Source organism: Elephas maximus, chromosome 4 (genome assembly GCF_024166365.1).
Source record: "Elephas maximus indicus isolate mEleMax1 chromosome 4, mEleMax1 primary haplotype, whole genome shotgun sequence".
Taxonomy (NCBI): domain Eukaryota; kingdom Metazoa; phylum Chordata; class Mammalia; order Proboscidea; family Elephantidae; genus Elephas; species Elephas maximus.
Window position 1 is genome coordinate 185877332 of NC_064822.1, and position 20628 is coordinate 185897959.

Below are 20628 nucleotides of genomic sequence, written 5' to 3' on the forward strand. Positions count from 1 at the left end.
CCAAGAATCATTGTTTTGATCATTAATGAGGAAATACCACATTTCATTGATTCTAAGGCGTATTTTTTTCTCCCACATTTTAACAGCTATGAAACTCGGAGACATCTTACCATGAATAGTGTGTCATTTCGTCATCAGTTTAATCGGTAGCACTTTTTCTTTCTTAGGGGGCGTCTTAGTGGTCCTGTAGTGGTTTCCCCAGTTCCAGAATATATAATTGAAATAGACATACTCAGCAACATGCAGAATCCCTGACATGTGGAGTAAGGGTTATTATGGTAGGAAAAGCCAAGTGGAAGCTATTAGAGCTGCCCCTACCTAGGAAAATAGTAAACCAAAAACAATACTGCATTCCTAGGAGGGATTGCTGAGATTAATGCCACCATCAAGGACTTGAAGGATGCAGGGATGGTGATTCCCACCACATCCCATTCAACTCACCTATTTGAACTGTGCAAAAAACAGATGGATCTTGGAGAATGACAGTGGGTTCTCATAAACTTAACCAGGTGGTGACTTCCAGTTGCAGCTGCTGTTCCAGATGTGGTTTCTTTGCTTGAGCAAATTGACACGTCTCCTGGTACCTGGTGTACAGCTGTTCATCTAGCCAATGCCTTTTCTTGATCCTGGTTTCAAAGTATCAGCAGAACCAGTTTGGCTTCAGCTGGCAGGACCAGTACTATACCTTCACTGTCCTACCTCAGAGGTATATCAACTCTCTAGCCCTATGTCATAATTTAGTCCACAGGGACCTTGATCACCTTTCCCTTCCACAAGATGTTGCACTGGTCCATTACATTGATGACATTATGCTGATTGGACCTAGTAAGGAAGAAGTATAAATGACTCTAGACTTAACTGGTATGACATTTGCATGCTAGAGGATGGGCAATTAATCTGTCAAAAAGTCAGGCGCCTTCCACCTCAGTGAAATTTCTAGGGGTCAGTGATGTGGGGGATGTCGAGATATTCCTTCTAAAGTCAAGGATAAGTTGTTGCATCTGACCCTTCATACAACTAAAAAGGAGGCACAACACCTGGTGGGCCTCTTTGGATTTTGGAGGCAGCATATTCCTCTTTTGGGTGTGTTACTCTGGCCTATTTATCAAGTGACTCAAAAAGCTACTAGTTTTGAGTGAGACCCAGAACAAGAGAAGGCTCTGCAACAGGCTCTACTCTGACACTTGGGCCATATAATCCAGGTGATCCAGTGGTTCTTGAAGTGTCAGTGGCAGATAGAGATGCTGTTTGGAGTCTTTGGAAGGCCCCTTTTGGTGAATCACAGTGTAGACCCTTAGGATTTTGGTGAAAGCCATGCCATCCTCTGCAAATAAATACTCTCCTTTTGAGAAACAGCTTTTCATTTGTTGCTGGGCCTTGGTAGAGACTGAACGCTTAACCGTGGGCCACCAAGTCACCATGTGGCCTGAGCTGCCCATCATGAACTAGGTGTTGTCTGACTCACAGTCATAACGTTAGCAGCTCTTGATCATTATATGGAAGTGGTATATATGAGATCAGGCTTGAGCAGGACCTGAAGGCACAAGTAAGTTACATGAGGAAGTGGCCCAAATGCCCACGGTCCCCACTCCTGTCACATTACCTTCCTTCTCCTAGTCTGCACCTGCGGCCTCACGGGGAGTTCCTCACGATCAGTTGATTGAGGAAGAGAAAACTCGTGCCTGGTTTATAGGTGATTCTGTGCATTGTGCAGGCGCCATTTGCATGTAGACAGTGTCAGCAGTGCAGCCTCTTCCTGGGATTTCCCTGAAGAACAGTGGCGAAGGAAATCCTCCCAGTGGGCAGAACTTGGAGCAGTGCACCTGGTTGTTTGTTTTGCTTGGAAGGAGAGATGGCCAGATGTGCGACTGCATACTGCTTCATGGACTGTGGCCAGTGTTTTGGCTGGATGGTCAGAGACTTGAAAGTAACATGATTGGAAAATTGGTAACAAGGAGGTATGGGGAACAGGCATGTGGCGCCTGTACACATCTCCTTAAATCATACAATGACAGCCACTCCTGTCATTGCCAGTCAGCTCAACAAAGTGGCCATAGTGGCAGGGATGGAGGTTATGCATGGGCTCAGCAACACGGATTTCCACTCACCAAGGCTGACTTGGCTTTAGCCACTGCTGAGTGCCCGATCCATTGAGTCCCCAATATGGCACCATCCCGAGGGACAATCAACCAGCAACCTGGTGGCCGTTGATTACATTGGTGGCAGTTGATTACTGTCATGGAAAGGGTAGCGTTTTATTGTTATTGGGGTAGACACTTACTCTGGATATGGATTTGCTTTCCCTGCAAGCAATGCTTCTGCCAAAATTGCCATCTGTGGACTTACAGAATGCTTTTTCCACTATCGTGGTATCCCACACAACATTGCCTCAGATCAAGGAAGTCATTTCACAGTAAATGAAGTGTGGCGATGGGACCATGCTCATGAACTTCACTGGTCTCTTACTTGCAAAGTTTTTGTTTCCTGTCCCTGCAACTCTATGCTCTGTAGGTCTAGAGGTCTTCGTTCCAAAGGGAGGAATGCTCTCACCAGGAGACACAACACTCATTCCATTGAACTGGTGGTTAAGAATGCTACCTGGCCACTTTGGGCTCCTCACGCCTCTGGATCAACAGGCAAAGAAGGGAGTTAGCATAGTGGCTGGCGTGATAGATCCTGATTACCAAGGGGAAATGAGATTGATATTACATAAGGAGATAAAGAAGGGTATGGAATACAGGAGATCCCCCAGGATGTCTCTTAATACTACCATGCCCTGTGATTAAAGTCAATGGAAAGCTACAGCACCTTAATTCTGACCTGATTACTAATGATCCAGACCCTTCAGGAATGCACGTTTGGGTCACCGCACCAGCTAAAGAATCACGACCAACTGAAGGCGAAGAGAGGATGGAATGAGTAGTGGAAAAAAAAAAAGGTAGTTCTAAATACCAGCTGCGACCGTGTGACAAGTTGCAGAAACAGAGACTGTAATTGTTACAAATATTTCTTCCTTATTTTTTGTTATAGGTATGTGCGTGTTGTGTGTATATATATATCTATATATATACGTATATATGTGTAGATAAATATATTCAAATATCTTTGTTTTCTTCCCTCCCTTATTCCATTACTTATCGTAAAATAAAAGATGTAAACTGGGCAGCATTTTGTTCTGTTGTACACATAGGGTTGCTGTTAGTTGGAACTGACTCGACAGCAGCCAACAACAGGAACGAAGGGGACTAGTACATTTTCGGTTGTACACATGTTAGTTGTATCCCATTAGGTACAAGTATGACTTTATAATTGTCTTTACTTAGAGATTGTGTATGATTTAAGGAGATGTGTACAGGTGCCACGTTGACAAGGGGTGAACTGTGATGGTTAAGGGTATGTGTCAACTTGGCTAGGCCATGATTCTCAGTGGTTTGGCTTATATTATGTAATCATTTCCATTTTGTGATTTGATGTGATCAGCCAATTAGTTGGATGAGAACTTTCCTTGGGGATGTGGCCTGCATCCAATATATATGGATGTTCTGACAAAGCTTGCCCTCTCTCGATCTTGCATCCAACTTGTCATCCTCTGAGCCCTGGTTCATGGGATGTGAGCCAGCAGCCTACTGCCTAACTTGCAGATTTTGAGCTCATCAGCCCCTGCAACCGTCTGAGTCATAAGAAGCTTCCAGACGGACACCTGACCCAAGGATTTGGGACTCGCCAGCCTTCACAACTGCCTGAGCCATTTCCTTGAAATAAATCTCTCTCTCTATATTTATATATATGCTTCACTGGTTTTGATCCTCCAGAGAACCAGCCTAAGACACCAAGTTCCCAAGGAGCAACCTTGCAAGCAGGCCTTTGTAAGCATAGCAGTCTGAGACCTGCTACGTTAACTCTTTCTGTGCACTCTGTAAGTGAGGATCATAGCAGAGCCTTCCCTTGGTGTGCCACAGGGTTGTTGCAAACATCAAAAACAGATGAGGGCTAAGAAAGTACTTTGGTCAAGGAAGGCCTGAGCACTTCTTGGTGATGGTCTTACTGTTCTTTGAGTGCCATTGGTGGATTTTACATTGTGGCCTTTTGTTCTACTTCTCACCTGCTGCTGCTCAGAGAAACTTCCATAGATGATGACTACTCTTCCTAAGCACCACCCTTGCCTAGTGCTGAGCAGTGCCTGAAGGAGCCAGAGATGAATTAGGCTCCTGCCCCAGGTGCTCAGGTCAGTTCCCTCTGGTCCTGCCAGTGCTGTGACTGGGGCCCTTTGTTCCTGTTTCTTCAGCTTCTCCTGTCTAGAGATGAGACTCTGCAGGTGGCCAGTGCCCACTGTATAACTGCGGTGCTGGTCCACTCCCCAGCGAAGCACGCCCCAGCCTTTATCCATGCTGACATCCCAGGTAGGGGGCCTTCTAACCTTCTCCGAGGACCCCAGAGCTTTGACTGGAGACCTGTGGGTCACAGCAGGGGCACCAGCAACAGCTTTGTTGGTGGTCCTTTGATAACCAGACTGGAGGGGTGGGCTGGTGACAGGTACATGACAGACTCTAGGAAGTAGGCTTCGTGCAGTCTGAATTCTCTTGCCATGGAACTCTTGTATAACCTTGAACAATTTGTTCCTGATCTTTGTCATTGATTTCACCAGTAGGAATAAAAACCACAGGAAGGACCGTGGACCAGGCAGGCAAAGGGAACCAATGTTTCCCAAGGGCCTGTTATGAGCTGGGAAAGATTCCCTGTGGTACACTGCAAATGTTACCATGCTTAGGTCCTCAGCTTTGCCATTTTATGGCTAAAAAAGTGAGGCTCAGAGAAGGGAAGTAACTGGCTCAAATCGACAAGGCTAGTCTTCGCCAGAGATGGCATATAAACTCAAGTCTCTCTCTGGCTCTAAAAGCTCTTTTCTCTGCATCATGCTGCTGCCCATTCTGAGAATTAGGAGACCCGAATTCCAGTCCCACCCCTACCATTAACAGTGCCTCTTTCTGGGCCTCAGTTTCTCCCTCTGTTAAAAGAAGAGGTTAGTTCATAATCCTGAGGGCAGTTCCAGGTTTGTCTGTGAATGGATGATCATGTCTCTTGGAGAGTGTGTGTGAAGAGATGAAATAACAGGAGTGAGATGCTGAGTAAATCCAGGGCACCAGCGTTAGTTAAGGGGTCGTGATCACATAGCTGTCGTTCACTGTTGTCTTCCTGTCTACCTGGCCAGAGTTCCTCTTTGAGCGTCTCTCCTCTTCCAGCGAAGTGCTTGTCTGGTCCGTGTACAGCTGCTTGATACTCCTGGCTGAAGAGCCGCTCTTCTTCTCCAAGTGCCACACGGTGTACGGTTGGTAGTGGGGTCCTGTAGGAGCTCTGGGGTGGGGAGACAGCATTTTGGTGACAGGGCTCTAGCCCCCACCTTGGAGGGGTTTTAGGTCTGGTCATTTCCGTCAGCCGAAACTCATGACCGGATTCCGCATGTAAGCATTGATATCCATATACAACTTACAGAATTCAAGTGGTTCTCCTGGTCACTGATTAATAGCAGTAGAATTGCCTCTGGACTCATGGTGACCTTATCTGTGTTAGAGTAGAACTGTGCTCCATAGGGTTTTCCATGCCTGACTTCTCAGAAGTAGATCACCAGGCCTTCCTTCCAAGGTACCTCTGGGTAGACTTGAACCTTCAAACTTCCAGTTAGCAGCTGAGAACATTAACTAGATCTATATCACCCAGGACCCCATTCACTGATTAGCAGAAGTATCTGCATGTAGACCTTTCAGCAAGAGAAGGACACTCCTATTAGCCACTAAATGAATTCCTGCTGCCCTTAAGAACAGCTTTAAACGTGTTACTCAGCCTTGGATTCAATTCTTGCTGTGCCCCAGATATCTACAAGTTAGTCCCTAAGTTTTGCTGAGCCATTCTTTCAGAGTTCCTTGAAACTCTCCGTTCTTGATGATTCCTTCCTTGTCTGGGACTTTTAAAATCATACAGGTTTTTTATTGTAGGCTTTTGACTAGACACGTTCAGCGATTCATTTTATGTTCTTTGTCCCTATTCTATGCCAGGTACCAGGCTGAGACCTGGAGATTTAGAGATACAGATAATGTGGTCCCTGCCCTCATGGAGCTTGAGCTCAGGAAGGGGAGACGGGGATGTAAACAGGCAATTTCAGTACTAGCTGATTGGAGGTCTGTTAGAGGGAAGTCCAGGAGCTGTGGGAGTTCAGAGATCCCACTCAGCCTGAGTGGTCAGGGAAGACTTCCTGAAGGAGTGGAGGTCTGACCTGACTCTGCAAGGGGGAGTGGGAGTGTGCCAACTAGCGAATCATACCTCCAGTGCCAGGGTCCGTGCTATGGCTTGTGGGGGGTGCCGGAGAGGTAGTGATGCATCAGATGGGGGCCTGCTCTCAAAGATCTCACATTTAGCCCGTCAGCTCAGTCTTGTCAGGGCCCCTCCCCGAGGGGCCTCCAGCCAGTATGTGCTGCCCAGCACCTGGCACATTTCCTGGGTGGGCAGTGAAGGAGCTACAGAGAGAGTGCTAATCCCTGGGATCTGCCATGTCATCCCCGAGGCAGGCATCGAGTCGGTGGTGAGGAGCCTACAGGGCAGCCTGAAGGTGAACAACGCTGAGCTGCACAAGCAGGGCCTGCTGCTCTTTGCTGAGATCCTGACTCGGTGAGCAAAGCTGTGGGAAGTCAGGGTGAAGGGGCCAGCCCAGAGAAGGGAAAAAGTGAAGGATTTACCCCTGGTGGGGCCAGTGATAGGAGCAGTTCACTCACTTGTCCCTCATTTGCCATCTCTCAGGCAGCCAGAGGAGATCAAGCTGTTCACAAGCTCAGCCATGTGCCGAGATGCAAGCCGTGCCCTGCAGGAGGCAGTGAGCAGCCCCGTGCTGGAGGTGGCAGCTGAGGCAGTGAAGGCCGCTTCAGCGTTTCTGAGGTGAGAGACTCAGCAAGGCTGGTATTCCCACACCTGCCTGTACCTGAGGCCCTGTCAAGGCCAGGACAGCTTCCAGGGGTACTTGCTTTTTGGCTAGGGAAATTGTCTTGAATTCTCTCTTTCCTCAAATGCCTTGATTCTGTTCTCTCTTTTGGAACTCCTGTTCAGATGTTGGATATCCTGCGTTGTTTTTCTGGCAATTTCCCATCTTTTTATCTTTATGTATAAACTTCTAGGAGATTTGCTTGACTTTATCCTTCAACTCTTGTATAGAGTGTTATATTTCTGCTTTCATATTTTTATTTGGAGGAGCTCTGTCCAGTTCTCTGAATGTTTCTTTTTTTAATTGCATTTATTCTATATTTATTTCATGGATATAAAATCCCTGGGATCTGCCACTTTTCTCATCTCTCTAAGGAGAGTTTTTTTGAAGTCTTCATTTCCCTTCATAGTATCTTTCAAGTTGTTTTTGTTTTGTTTTGTTTTGTGTATCTCTTTCATTGTGGAAGCTTTCTTCCAATGTCTAGTGATTTTTGTCTGTCTTCTCATACTTAAGGATGGGGCACTAAAAAGCTGATGGGAAGTTCTGTGTATACAAGTGGGGCTTTTCGATCGTGGGTTTCACTGAGGAGGAGCTGGCTGGGCCATTTTCTTGGGGAGACCCTGATGTCAGTATCTAGCTCTGCCCTCTCAGCCTGACACATTACCAGATGACACTCTTTGGTCTCTTGTGTGAATGGAATAAGCCTGATGTCCAAGTTCTGGGAGCCAAATGAGGCCCTCAGCATTCACTATGTAAACTTCACTTTATCCCCCAGTTTTCAGCACAATACCTTCTCTCACAATACCTTCCTCTCTTTTACCTTCTTCAGAGAATAAACTTCAGTCTTGGTCTGGCGGAGGATCATTGCTTGGCTGTACGAAGTGGGGAGAGAGCTGGAGGTCCCACTGCTTTTAAACAAATTTGTGACCAGCCTTTCTGTTTCCGTCCAGACTGTGCCCCCACCTCCAGAGGTACTTGGTGCCACTATTCCCTCTTCCTTTTGAAGGGTTCCAAATGTAAATCAGGTTACTTCTTGGCTTTCCCCACTGCTGGCTTAGGGGACAGCTTTCTTAGATCTGCTAAATCTGTTACTTCCGGAAGGTTATCATCTCTTCCGTGTTCTCTTTGTCCTTTTGGATTTATAACTTTTTTAGAAATCCTTTTGCTTTCATTTGATAAGGAGTACCAAAACCAAGCCCAGCTCCGCTGCCATTGAGCCTGTTCCGACTCCCAGCAACCCTATAGGACACAGTAGAACTGTCCCATAGGGTTTCCAAGGCTGTACCTCTTTATGGAAGCAGACTGCCACATCCTTCTCCCACTTGATAAGGAGTGGCAGAGGAAAATACACCTGTCGAGTCCATCATCTTTAACCAGAAGCTGGCCGCTCCTCAACACCTGTGATCTGCAGAGTTCTACCTCTGGGTCTCTCGGTATAGTTTCTCCTTGAGTGCTCCCCTCCGCTCACAGAGCTTCAGCTACTAGCTGTATGCTGATGATGTTCAAGTCTGTTGTTCTAAAGTATTTCGATTCATTTCCTATTGCTGCTGTAATGAATTGTCACAAACCTACTGGCTTAAAACAACAGAAAATTATTCTCTTACAGTTCTGGAGACCAGAATTCCAAAATCAGGATCACTGGGCTGGAACCAAGGGGTCAGCAGGGCAGTGCTCCCTCTGGGGGCTCCAGAGGAGAATTCATTTCTAACTTCTGCTGGCTTCTGGCGCTCTTTGGCTTGTGGCTTCATCACACCAGTGTCTGCCTTTGTCTTCACATTGCCTTCTCCTCTGTGTCTGTGTCTAATCTCCTGCTGCCTGTCCGATATAAGGACATCTGTGATGGCAGTTGGGACCCACCCAGATAATCCAGAATAATCTCCTCATCTCAAGATCCTTAATTTAATTGCAGCTGTGAAACCTTTGCCATGGAAAGCAATATCCATACATTCCAGGGAATAAGACCTGATATCTTTGGGGCCACCATTCAGCTCACCACAGTGGCCTTCGAAGCTCCAGACCACACTCCCAACTGCCTGGTGCCTCACTCAATCTGTTTGTGCTACCACCATATGAGGAAAAACATTCAATTGGGATCTCAAGAATTAGATCTGTTCCTGGCTCGACAGTTAGGACTCAGTCACCTCTTGCTCCATTTGAATACGCTAAGGTTTTCCCTGCCATAGAGCCTTTCTACCAATTGTTCCCACTGCCTAAAATATTCTCTCTTTAAATCTTTACGTGACTGGCTACTTCTCATCATTCTGGTCCCAGTTCAGGGAGGTCTTCTTGACTGACCAATCTTAAGTAGGCCATCAGGATACTCTAACCCATTGCCATTGAGTCGATTCTAACTCATAGTGACCCTGTAGGACAGAGTAGAACAGCTTCCATAGGGTTTCCAAGGCTGTAATCCCTCTCTCTCTCTCTTTTTTAAATTTATTTATTTATTGCGGTTTAAGTGAAAGTTTACAAGTCAAGTCAGTCTGTCATACAAAAAGTTATACACACCTTGCTATGTACTCCTAGCTGCTCTCCCCCTAGTGAGACAGCACATTCCTCCTCTCCACCCTGTATTCCCTGTGTCCATTCAACCAGCTCCTGTCCCCCTCTTCCTTCACATCTCGCCCCCAGACAGGAGTTCCCCACATAGTCTCATGTGTCTACTTGAGCCAGGAAGCTCACTCCTCATCGGTATCATTATCTGTCTTGAAATCCAGTCCAATCCCTGTCTGGAGAGTTGGCGTCGGGAATGGTTCCAATCTTAGGCTAACAAAGGGTCTGGGGACTATGACCTCCAGGGTCCCTCTAGTCTCAGTCAGACCATTAAGCCTGGTCTTTTTATGAGAATTTGAGATCTATGTCCCACTGTTCTCCTGCTCCATCAGGGATTCCCTGTTGTCTTCCAGGATAAAAGTGTTAATATTTATAGTCTCTTCTGTAACTATATTTAAGTCTTTTTGATTTGACTCTAAATTTGTTCCAAAAATTGAAACAAAAAATAGCATCTACATTACAATGACGAGTACTAGCATTTACATTATAATGACAGGCCTTATTGCTAGATATATATCTTTCCCTAAAATCTACTGTTACTATTCTTGTGCCCTCAAAGGAGCATGATACTAGCTCCATGCCAAACTGCTTATCTTTTCTTGTATTTCACCAATTGCTGAAAATTATTACACATTTTATGTTTATGCTGTGATTTATCAGAGAGCTGTTTGTTTTTCCAGGGACTTTACTTGTCCTTTCTTGCACCTGTCAGCTCTGAGCCTGAATTGGCTCCTTCTCTGTTCCAAACCCTTTTTGCGTTTTCTAGAGTACCATTTCCTCACTTTTTATATTAGCTGCCTAGGGCTATTGTAACAAATTACCACAAATTAACTGGCTTACAAACAACTAAAATTTATTCCCTCACAATTCTGGACCACCACACCTCTCTCAGTTTGTTGTACTGTGGGTGCTTGCATGTTGCTGTGATGCTGGACGCTATGCCACCAGTATTTACAATACCAGCATGGTCACCAATGGTGGACAGGTTTCAGCGGAGTTTCCAGACTAAGACAGACTAGGAAGTATGACCTGGCAGTCTACTTCTGAAAAAATTGGCCAGTGAAATATTGTCTAGTGTAATATGGAAAGATGAGCCCCTCAGGTTGGAAGGCACTCAAAATACGACTGAGGAAGAGCTGCCTCCTCAAAGTAGAGTCGACCTTAGTGACATGGATGGAGTCAAGCTTTTGGGACCTTCATCTGTGGATGTGGCGGACTCAAAATGAGAAGAAACAGATAGGGGGCCAAGATGGTGGACTAGGTGGACGCTACCGCGGATCCCTCTTGCAACAAAGACTCGGAAAAACAAGTGAATCGATCACATACATAAAAATCTACGAACCCTGAACAACAAACACAGATTTAGAGACAGAGAACGAACAAATATGGGGAGGCAGCGATTGTTTTCAGAGCCTGGAGCCAGCGTACCAGTCAGGTGACCTTCGGCGCCCAATTTGGGGCAGAGCCCATGGGGGCAGATGGCACAAACAAGGGGCCCAGCCCTGGCCCCCGAACTCATTCCGGGAGGGGGCCCAGACAGTTTGCGCGGGCGGCGTGGTGGCGCAGCCGGTGGGAGAAGTCCCTGGGAGGCAGTGACTGGTCTTGGAGTGGGGAGAGCAGCGTCCCAGCCGGGGAGCTGTCCCACCGGGATTTTGGCGGGGCGCGGGCGCAGGGAGCTGCTCCACCCCGCTGAACTAACCCCGGGAGGGGGCCCAGCCGGCTCGCGCGGGCGGCGTGGCGACGCAGCCGGTGGGAGAAGTCCCCGGGAGACAGTGACGGGTCTTGGAGCGGGGAGAGTGGCGTCGCAGTCGGGACACGCGGTAGCGGCGCAGGCGCGGGGAGCAGCTCCGCTCGCCTGAGCTGACCGTGGGGGGGAGCCCAGCCGGTTCACGGGGGCGGCGCAGTGACGCGGCAGGTGGGACGGGGAGTTCTCGGGAGGCAGCGACTGATTTTGGAGTCGGGAGTGCACTGTCCCAGGCTGGCAGCGGAGGATCTGACCGTGACTCCAGCGGGCCAGACCCCCCTGGGGCAATCTCCACACAGCCAGCACACATAGGCGACGCGCCCCGCGGAAATCTCAGATATAATAGTCATTCCAAGCAAGACAAGCAACTCCGGCTATATTCCGAGGTGCTACTCTCCTATCTCTCTGATCCCTCCCCCACCCTCCCCAGGCGGCTTCATTAACATCCGAATAGCCTGAGCCAGAGGGAGAACTCTGATAGGGATCTGATTGCATTTTTTTTTTAGCGGATTTTCTGGAAAAACTAGTTTCCCAGTGATGGCTCGGAGACAGCAGTCCATATCAAACCACATAAAGAAGCAGACCATGACAGCTTCTCCAACCCCCCAAACAAAAGAATCAAAATCTCTCCCAAATGAAGATACAATCCTGGAATTATCAGATACAGAATATAAAAAACTAATTTACAGAATGCTTCAAGGCATCACAAACGAAATAAGGCAAACTGCAGAAAAAGCCAAGGAACACACCGATAAAACTGTTGAAGAACTCAAAAAGATTATTCAAGAACATAGTGGAAAAATTAATAAGTTGCAAGAATCCATAGACAGCATGTAGAAATCTAAAAGATTAACAATAAAATTACAGAATTAGACAACGCAATAGGAAGTCAGAGGAGCAGACTCGAGCAATTAGAATGCAGACTGGGACATCTGGAGGACCAGGGAATCAACACCAACATAGCTGAAAAAAAATCAGATAAAAGAATTAAAAAAAATGAAGAAACCCTAAGAATCATGTGGGACTCTATCAAGAAGGATAACTTGCGGGTGATTGGAGTCCCAGAACAGGGAGGGGGGACAGAAAACACAGAGAAAATAGTTGAAGAACTCCTGACACAAAACTTCCCTGACATCATGAAAGACGAAAGGATATCTATCCAAGATGCTCATCGAACCCCATTTAAGATTGATCCAAAAAGAAAAACACCAAGACATATTATCATCAAACTCGCCAAAACCAAAGATAAACAGAAAATTTTAAAAGCAGCCAGGGATAAAAGAAAGGTTTCCTTCAAGGGAGAATCAATAAGAATAAGTTCAGACTACTCAGCAGAAACCATGCAGGCAAGAAGGGAATGGGACGACATATACAGAGCACTGAAGGAGAAAAACTGCCAACCAAGGATCATATATCCAGCAAAACTCTCTCTGAAATATGAAGGCGAAATTAAGATATTTACAGATAAACACAAGTTTAGAGAATTTGCAAAAACCAAACCAAAGCTACAAGAAATACTAAAGGATATTGTTTGGTCAGAAAACCAATAATATCAGATACCAGCACAATACAAGGTCACAAAATAGAATGTCCTGATATCAACTCAAACAGGGAAATCACAAAAACAAATTAAGATTAATTAAAAAAAAAAAACAATACACATAACAGGGAATCATGGAAGTCAATAGGTAAAAGATCACAATAATCAAAAAGAGGGACTAAATACAGGAGGCATTGAACTGCCATATGGAGAGTGATACAAGGCGATATAGAACGATACAAGTTAGGTTTTTACTTAGAAAAATAGGGGTAAATAATAAGGTAACCACAAAAAGGTATAACAACTCCATAACTCAAGAAAAACGTAACGACTCAACTAACATAAAGTTAAACACTATGAAAACGAGGATCTCACAATTTACTAAGAAAAACGTCTCAGCACAAAAAAGTATGTGGAAAAATGAAATTGCCAACAACACACATGAAAAGGCATCAAAATGACAACACTAAAAACTTATTTATCTATAATTACGCTGAATGTAAATGGACTAAATGCACCAATAAAGAGACAGAGAGTCACGGACTGGATAAAGAAACACGATCCATCTATATGCTGCCTACAAGAGACACACCTTAGACTTAGAGACACAAACAAACTAAAACTCAAAGGATGGAAAAAAATATATCAAGCAAACAATAAGCAAAAAAGGAGTAGCAATATTAATTTCTGACAAAATAGACTTTAGACTTAAATCCACCACAAAGGATAAAGAAGGACACTATATAATGATAAAAGGGACAATTGATCAGGAAGACATAACCATATTAAATATTTATGCACCCAGTGACAGGGCTACAAGATACATAAATCAAATTTTAACAGAATTGAAAAGTGAGATAGACACCTCCACAATTATAGTAGGAGACCTCAACACATCACTGTCGGAGAAGGACAGGGCATCCAGTAAGAAGCTCAGTAGAGACACGGAAGACCTACTTACAACAATCAACCAACTTGACCTCATTGACTTATACAGAACTCTCCACCCAACTGCTGCAAAGTATACTTTTTTCTCTAGCGCACATGGTACATTCTCTAGAATAGACCACATATTAGGTCATAAAACAAACCTTTGCAGAATCCAAAACATCGAAATATTACAAAGCATCTTCTCAGACCACAAGGCAATAAAACTAGAAATCAATAACAGAAAAACTAGGGAAAAGAAATCAAATACTTGGAAAATGAACAATACCCTCCTGAAAAAAGACTGGGTTATAGAAGACATCAAGGAGGGAATAAGGAAATTCATAGAATGCAACGAGAATGAAAATACTTCCTATCAAAACCTCTGGGACACAGCAAAAGCAGTGCTCAGAGGCCAATTTATATCCATAAATGCACACATACAAAAAGAAAAAAGAGCCAAAATCAGAGAACTGTCCCTACAACTTGAACAAATAGAAAGTGAGCAACAAAAGAATCCATCAGGCACCAGAAGAAAACAAATAATAAAAATTAGAGCTGAACTAAATGAATTAGAGAACAGAAAAACAATTGAAAGAATTAACAAAGCCAAAAGCTGGTTCTTCGAAAAAATTAACAAAATTCATAAACCATTGGCTAGACTAACTAAAGAAATACAGGAAAGGAAACAAATAACCTGAATAAGAAACGAGAAGGACCACATCACAACAGAACCAAATGAAATTAAAAGAATCATTTCAGATTACTACGAAAAATTGTACTCTAACAAATTTGCAAACCTAGAAGAAATGGATGAATTCTTGGAAAAACACTACCTACCTAAACTAACACAATCAGAAGTAGAACAACTAAATAGACCCATAACAAAAAAAGAGATTGAAACGGTAATCAAAAAACTTCCAACAAAAAAAGAAAAATGAGAAGAAACAGGTGCAAACATCCATTAATAATCGGAACATGGAATGTATGAAGTATGAATCTAGGAACATTGGAAGCCATCAAAAATGAAATGGACTGCATAAAGATTGATATCCTAGGCATTAGTGAGCTGAAATGGACTGGTATTGGCCATCTTGAATTGGGCAATCATATGTTCTACTATGACAGGAATGACAAATTGAATAAGAATGGCATTAGTTAATCATCGAAAAGAGCATTTCGAGATCTATCCTGAAGCACGATGCTGTCAGTGATAGGATAGTATCCATACACCTACAAGAAAGGCTAGTTAATATGACTATTATTCAAATTTACGCACCAACCATTAATGCAAAGAGGAAATTGAAGATTTTTACCAACTTCTGCAGCCTGAAACTGATCGTGCAATCAAGATGCAGTGATAATTACTGATGATTGGAATGGAAAAGTTGAAAACAGGAAGGATCAGGAGTTGGGAAATATGACCTTGGTAATAGAAATGATGCCAGAGATGATATGATAGAATTTTGCAAAACAAACGACTTATTCATTGCAAATGCCCATTTTCAACAATATAAACCGTGACTATACATGTGGACCTCACTGGATGGAAAATACAGAAATCATATTGACTACAACTGTGGAAAGAGATGATGGAAAAGCTTAATATTATGAGTCAGAACAAGGCCAGTGGCCGACTGTGGAACAGACAATCAATTGCTCATATGCAAGTTCAAGTTGAATCTGAGAAAATTAAAACAAATCCATGAGAGCCAAAGTACGACCTTGAGTATATCCTACCTGAATTTAGAGACCATCTCAAGAATAGAGTTGACACATTGAATACTAATGACCAAATACTAGATGAGACGGGGGATGACATGAAGATGTCGTGACATGAAGATGTGGGATGACATGAAGAAAGCAAAAGGTCATTAAAAAGACAGGAAAGAAAGAAAAGACCAAAATGAATGTTACATGACACTCTGAAACTTGCTCTTGAATGTGGAGTAGCTAAAGTGAATGGACGAAATTATGAAGTAGAAGAGTTGAATAGAAGATTTCAAAGACTGGCTCGAGAAGACGAAGTAAAGTATTAATAATGAAATGTGAAAGACCTAGAGTTAGAAAACCAAAAGGGAAGAACATGCTCAGCATTTCTCAAACTGAAAGAACTGAAGAAAAAATTGACTCAAGTTGCAACAGTGAAGGATTTTATAGGCAAAAAATTGAACAATTCAGGAAGCATCAAAAGAAGATGGAAGGAATACAGAGAGTCACTCTACCAAAAAGAATTGGTCGACGGTAAACCATTTCAGGAGGTAGCATATGATCAAGAACTGATGGTACTGAAGGAAGAAGTCCAAGCTGCACTGAAGAGAATGGTGAAAAACAAGCCTCCAGGAATTAACAGACTATCAATTGAAATGTTTCAACAAATGGACACAGTACTGAAGATATTCACTTGCCTTTGCCAAGAAATTTGGAAGACAACCACCTGGCCAGCCAACTAGAAGAGAACCATATTTGTGTCCATTCCAAAGAAAGATGATCCAATAGAACACAGGAATTATTGACCAATATCATTAATATCACATGCAAATAAAAGTTTGCTGAAGATAATTTGAAAGTGGCTGTAGCAGTATGCAGTATATTGACAGGAAACTGCCAGAAATTCAAACTGAATTCAGAAGAGGATGTGGAATGAGGGATATCCTTGCTGTTGTCAGATGGATTTTGGCTGAAAGCAGAGAATACCAGAAGGATGTGTACCTGTGTTTTATTGACAATGCAAAGGCACTTGACTGTGTCTGTTATAACAAATTATGGGTAACATTGTGAAGAATGGGAATTCTAGAACACTTAATTGTGCTCATGAGGAACCTGTACATAGACCAAGAGGCAGTCGTTTGAATAGAATAAGAGGATACCACCCAGTTTAAAATCAGGAAAGGTGTGTGTCAGGATTGTATCCTTTCACCATACTTATTCAATCTGTGTGCTGAGCAAATAATCCAAGAAGCTGGACTATATGAAGAAGAACAGGACATCAGGACTGGAGGAGGACTCACTAATGACCTGAGATATGCAGATGACACAACCTTGCTTGCTGAAAGTGAAAAGAACTTGAAGCACTTACTGATGAAGATCAAAGACCATAGCCTTCAGTATGGATTACACCTTAACATAAAGAAAATGAAAATCCTCACAACTGGACCAATAAGCAACATCATGATAACTAGAGAAAAGATCAGAGTTACCAAGGGTTTCATTTTACTTGGATCCACAATCGACGCCCATGGATGCAGCAGTCAAAAAATCAAAGGACGTATTGCATTGGACAACTCTCCTGCAAAAGACCTCTTTAAAGTGTTGAAAGGCAAAGATGTCACTTTGAGGAGTAAAGGTGCGCCTGTTCCAAGCCATGATATTTTCAGTCGCCTCTTATGCATGCAAAAAAAAAAAAAAAAAGGTGGACAGTGAATATGGAAGACTGCAGAAGAATTGATGCCTTTGAATTCTGGTGTTGGCAAAGAATGTTGAATGTACCGTGGACTGCCAGAAGGGTGAACACATCTGTCTTGGAAGAAGTACAGCCAGAGTGCTCCTTGAAAGCGAGAATGGCAAGACCCTATCTTGTGTATTTTGGACATGTTATCAGGAGGGACCAGTTCCTGGAGAAGGACATCATGCTTGGTAGGGTAGAGGGTCAGTGAAAAAGAGGGAGACCCTCATCTAGATGGATTGACACAGTGGCTCCAGTGGTGGGCTCAAGCATATCAGCGACTGTGGGGATGGTGCAGGACCACACAGTGTGTTGTTCTGTTGTACACAGGGTCACTATGAGTCAGAGCTGACTCAGCGGAACCTAACAACAGCAACAGTTCTGGAGGCTGAAAGTCCAAAATCAATGCATCAGCAGGAGCATATCTCCTCTGAAGGTTCTAGAGAGAAATCCTTCTTGCCTCTTCCTTGCTTCTGGCAGTTGCTGGCAATCAGTGGCGTTCCTTCGCCTGCAGCTGCGTCATTCCAGTCTCTACCTGCCATTGTCACATGCCATTCTTCTCCGCATGTGTCTCTGTTTCTGCACGTGGTCTTCTTATAAGAATACCAGTGCTTGGATTGAGGGCCCATGGTAATCCAGTATGACTTTAACTAATAGCATCTGCAGGGACCTTATATTCAAATAAGGTCACATTCTGAGATTCCAGAGGATGTGAATTTTGAGGGGTTACTGTTCAACCCAGTACACTTTTTTTACCTTTTAATCTTGCAAGAATTTGTTGATGTCTGTGGTCCACTGATGATCTCCTTCCTATTTTCTGTAAAGGTTTATTCCCACTGAGATTTATTTGGGGCGTTGGGTGGAAGGGAAGAAAAGTTTGCCCAGCCTACTATCTGGAGCTGGATGCCTAGAGGTTTATCTTTCACTTAAAAAATTTCCTGTTTGTTCTTATTTTAAAACTAATATATGCTTTTGGAGCCCTGGTTGTACAGTGTGGTTAAGTGCTTGGTTGCTAACCAAATGGTTGGCAGTTCAAACCCACCAGTGGCTCCATGGGAGAAAATACCTTGTGATCCGTTCCCATAAAGATTATAGCCTAGGAAATCCTATGGGGCAGTTCTACTCTGTCATATGGGGTCACTGTGAATCGGAATCAACTCGATGGTACCCAAAACAACAACAACATATTAAAACCTGGGAGGAATGGGGAGGAATTGTGTACTGACTTAAGAAAAATGATGGATAAGAAAAATTCAGAAAAGAAAAAGTAACACACGCTTGTAAAAGAATTAAAATTTTAAGTCAAAGACCCCTATAATCTCACCTCCAAAGGTAACCACTGTTAATAGTTCAGCATATATTCTTCTAGAATTCTTTTATATATTTACGAACCTTTATTATTCTTTTTGCTATCACTTGATCAGTATCATATATTGTCCATACTTATTAATAGTGTTGCTATAATAAGTAGTATGGCAGAGAATTTTTTTGTATGTATCATTTTACCTATAGGAGAATTTCTATAGGATAAATTTCTGAAAGTGTAATTTTAGACTCAAGGGATATGATATGAACATTTGTCAACACTGGCTTCTGTAAACCTTATAATTTTCTGCTAATTGGAAGGATAAAAATGGAGGAGTACCATGAGAAAAAAGTTTGCTGCCACACATCTGTAATATTTAGGATTTGTTTGCAAGTCACAGTTTAAATTTGCAGTAGATTAAGCAAGGCCGAAGTTCATTTTTCTTCACATGAGAGTCTGGCTCGGTTGTCCAGAGTAGTATGACACTCTCCAATCATCAGAGAGCCATGTACCTTTTAGCTTGTTGCTTCCCAATCTTTGATACCCAGCTTCAACCTAGTGGTCCAAGATGGCTGCTACAGCTCCAGCCATCACATTTGCATTCAAGCAAGAAAGACAAAAATGGAACAATAAGGGAATACTCTATCTGTAAAGGATATTTTCAGAACCACCTTTAAAAGATACCTAACTGTAACTTGGAACCCTGGTGACACAGTAGTTAAGAGCTCAGCTGCTAACCAAAAAGTCAGCAGTTCAAATCCACCAGCCACTACTTGGAAACGCTATGGGGTAGTTCTACTCTACCCTATTGGGTCACTATGAGTTGGAATTGACTCGTTGAGAATGGGGTTTTTTGGTAACTGTAACTTAGAAGTTTTTAGGTTTAGGACCCGTTCTACTCTGGTACTACTCATTAACATAACAAAAGAAAACCCCTGTTTCTAAACAGGATTGTATCCACAGGTATAGGGGCAAGATTTCAGTACATATTCTGGGGAGACAAAATTCAATCCATAACACTCATATTGACATAAAATCCAGGTTCTATTAATATTTACCTATTGATCCTAGTTTTCCTCATTGGGGTAATTGAAAGCAAGTTTGATCTCTCTTCTCCTGGAGAGCTTACCGCTTATTTGAGAACAGTGGTCATGGATATCTCTTGATGCACCTTCGATTCTAAATAGCGCTTCTTTCATGGGGAGGCCCTTCTCACTGAGAAAACCCTCTGTATCCTTAATAACATCAGTAATAGTCATAGCTACCATTTATGAGAACTTACTATGTGTTAAGTATTGTGCTAAGTGCTTGGTATACATTATCTAATTTGGTCCTCAGAATAATTCTGTGAGGAGAATACTGTTAATCCTTGTTTAATAGATGAGGAAACCGAAAGTTAGAGAGGATAGGAGTGTGCACAAAGACGTGTAGCTAGGTGAGTGGTGGAGCTAGGACTTTTACTGGATCAGAACCCGGACCCATATTCTGATCCACCACACTGCATTGTACCCTCCCCTTCTCCTTGCCCCATAGTATCCTGGGAAGACCCCTACCTTGCCCTGAGCCTGCTCTTGTCTCTCTGGGTGCAGGAAGGACCACCAGAGCTCTCCACCAGTGCAGTACAGGGAACTGCGGACCCTGGTCGAAGCCATGCTGAGCCGGTGTGCGGATCTTTCCCAGACTCCGCTGAACAGGAGACCCCTGGTCAGTGCACTGCAGCCTGCTTCTTCCCCGGATCATGCTGTAATGTGTTTTGAGAAGGATAATTGGCACTTTGCCTTGCCTTCATATGCTGTTTTATAGCCTGTTCTCATGTGCATACACACATATAATGCAGTGTTACTTTTCCCGAATGTGGAGCTGTGAGACTTAAGGATTATTATCCCCATTTTTATAGATGAGGAAACTGAGGCCCAGAAGGGTTAAAATAATTTTTCTCCAAGGTCCAAAACTAGCAAGTACCTGAGCCTGGATAGTCAAATCCCAGGTTTTTTGTTTCCAAGCCTGCACACCTTGTCTTTTATGTCATCCAAACAGGTATGAGAGACATGGTCACAAAATCACTTAAAGCTGGGTTCACTAGAACCACAGGAAGAACCTGACCATGTCCAGCACATTGTAATTGGTTGGCTTTGAACGGTCTATG

General features: G+C 43.6%; 1 protein-coding gene across 1 annotated transcript in view; it reads left to right on the plus strand.

Moving 5' to 3' along the window:
• MEI1 (meiotic double-stranded break formation protein 1) overlaps positions 1-20628 on the plus strand; it is a 124230-nt gene that overhangs the window by 35469 nt on the left and 68133 nt on the right. The window contains exons 8-12 of the mRNA XM_049884513.1: positions 4286-4400; positions 5210-5326; positions 6561-6660; positions 6790-6924; positions 20072-20186. Of these exons, the coding sequence (XP_049740470.1) occupies positions 4286-4400; positions 5210-5326; positions 6561-6660; positions 6790-6924; positions 20072-20186 (582 nt within the window). The remainder of the gene's footprint in view (positions 1-4285; positions 4401-5209; positions 5327-6560; positions 6661-6789; positions 6925-20071; positions 20187-20628) is intronic.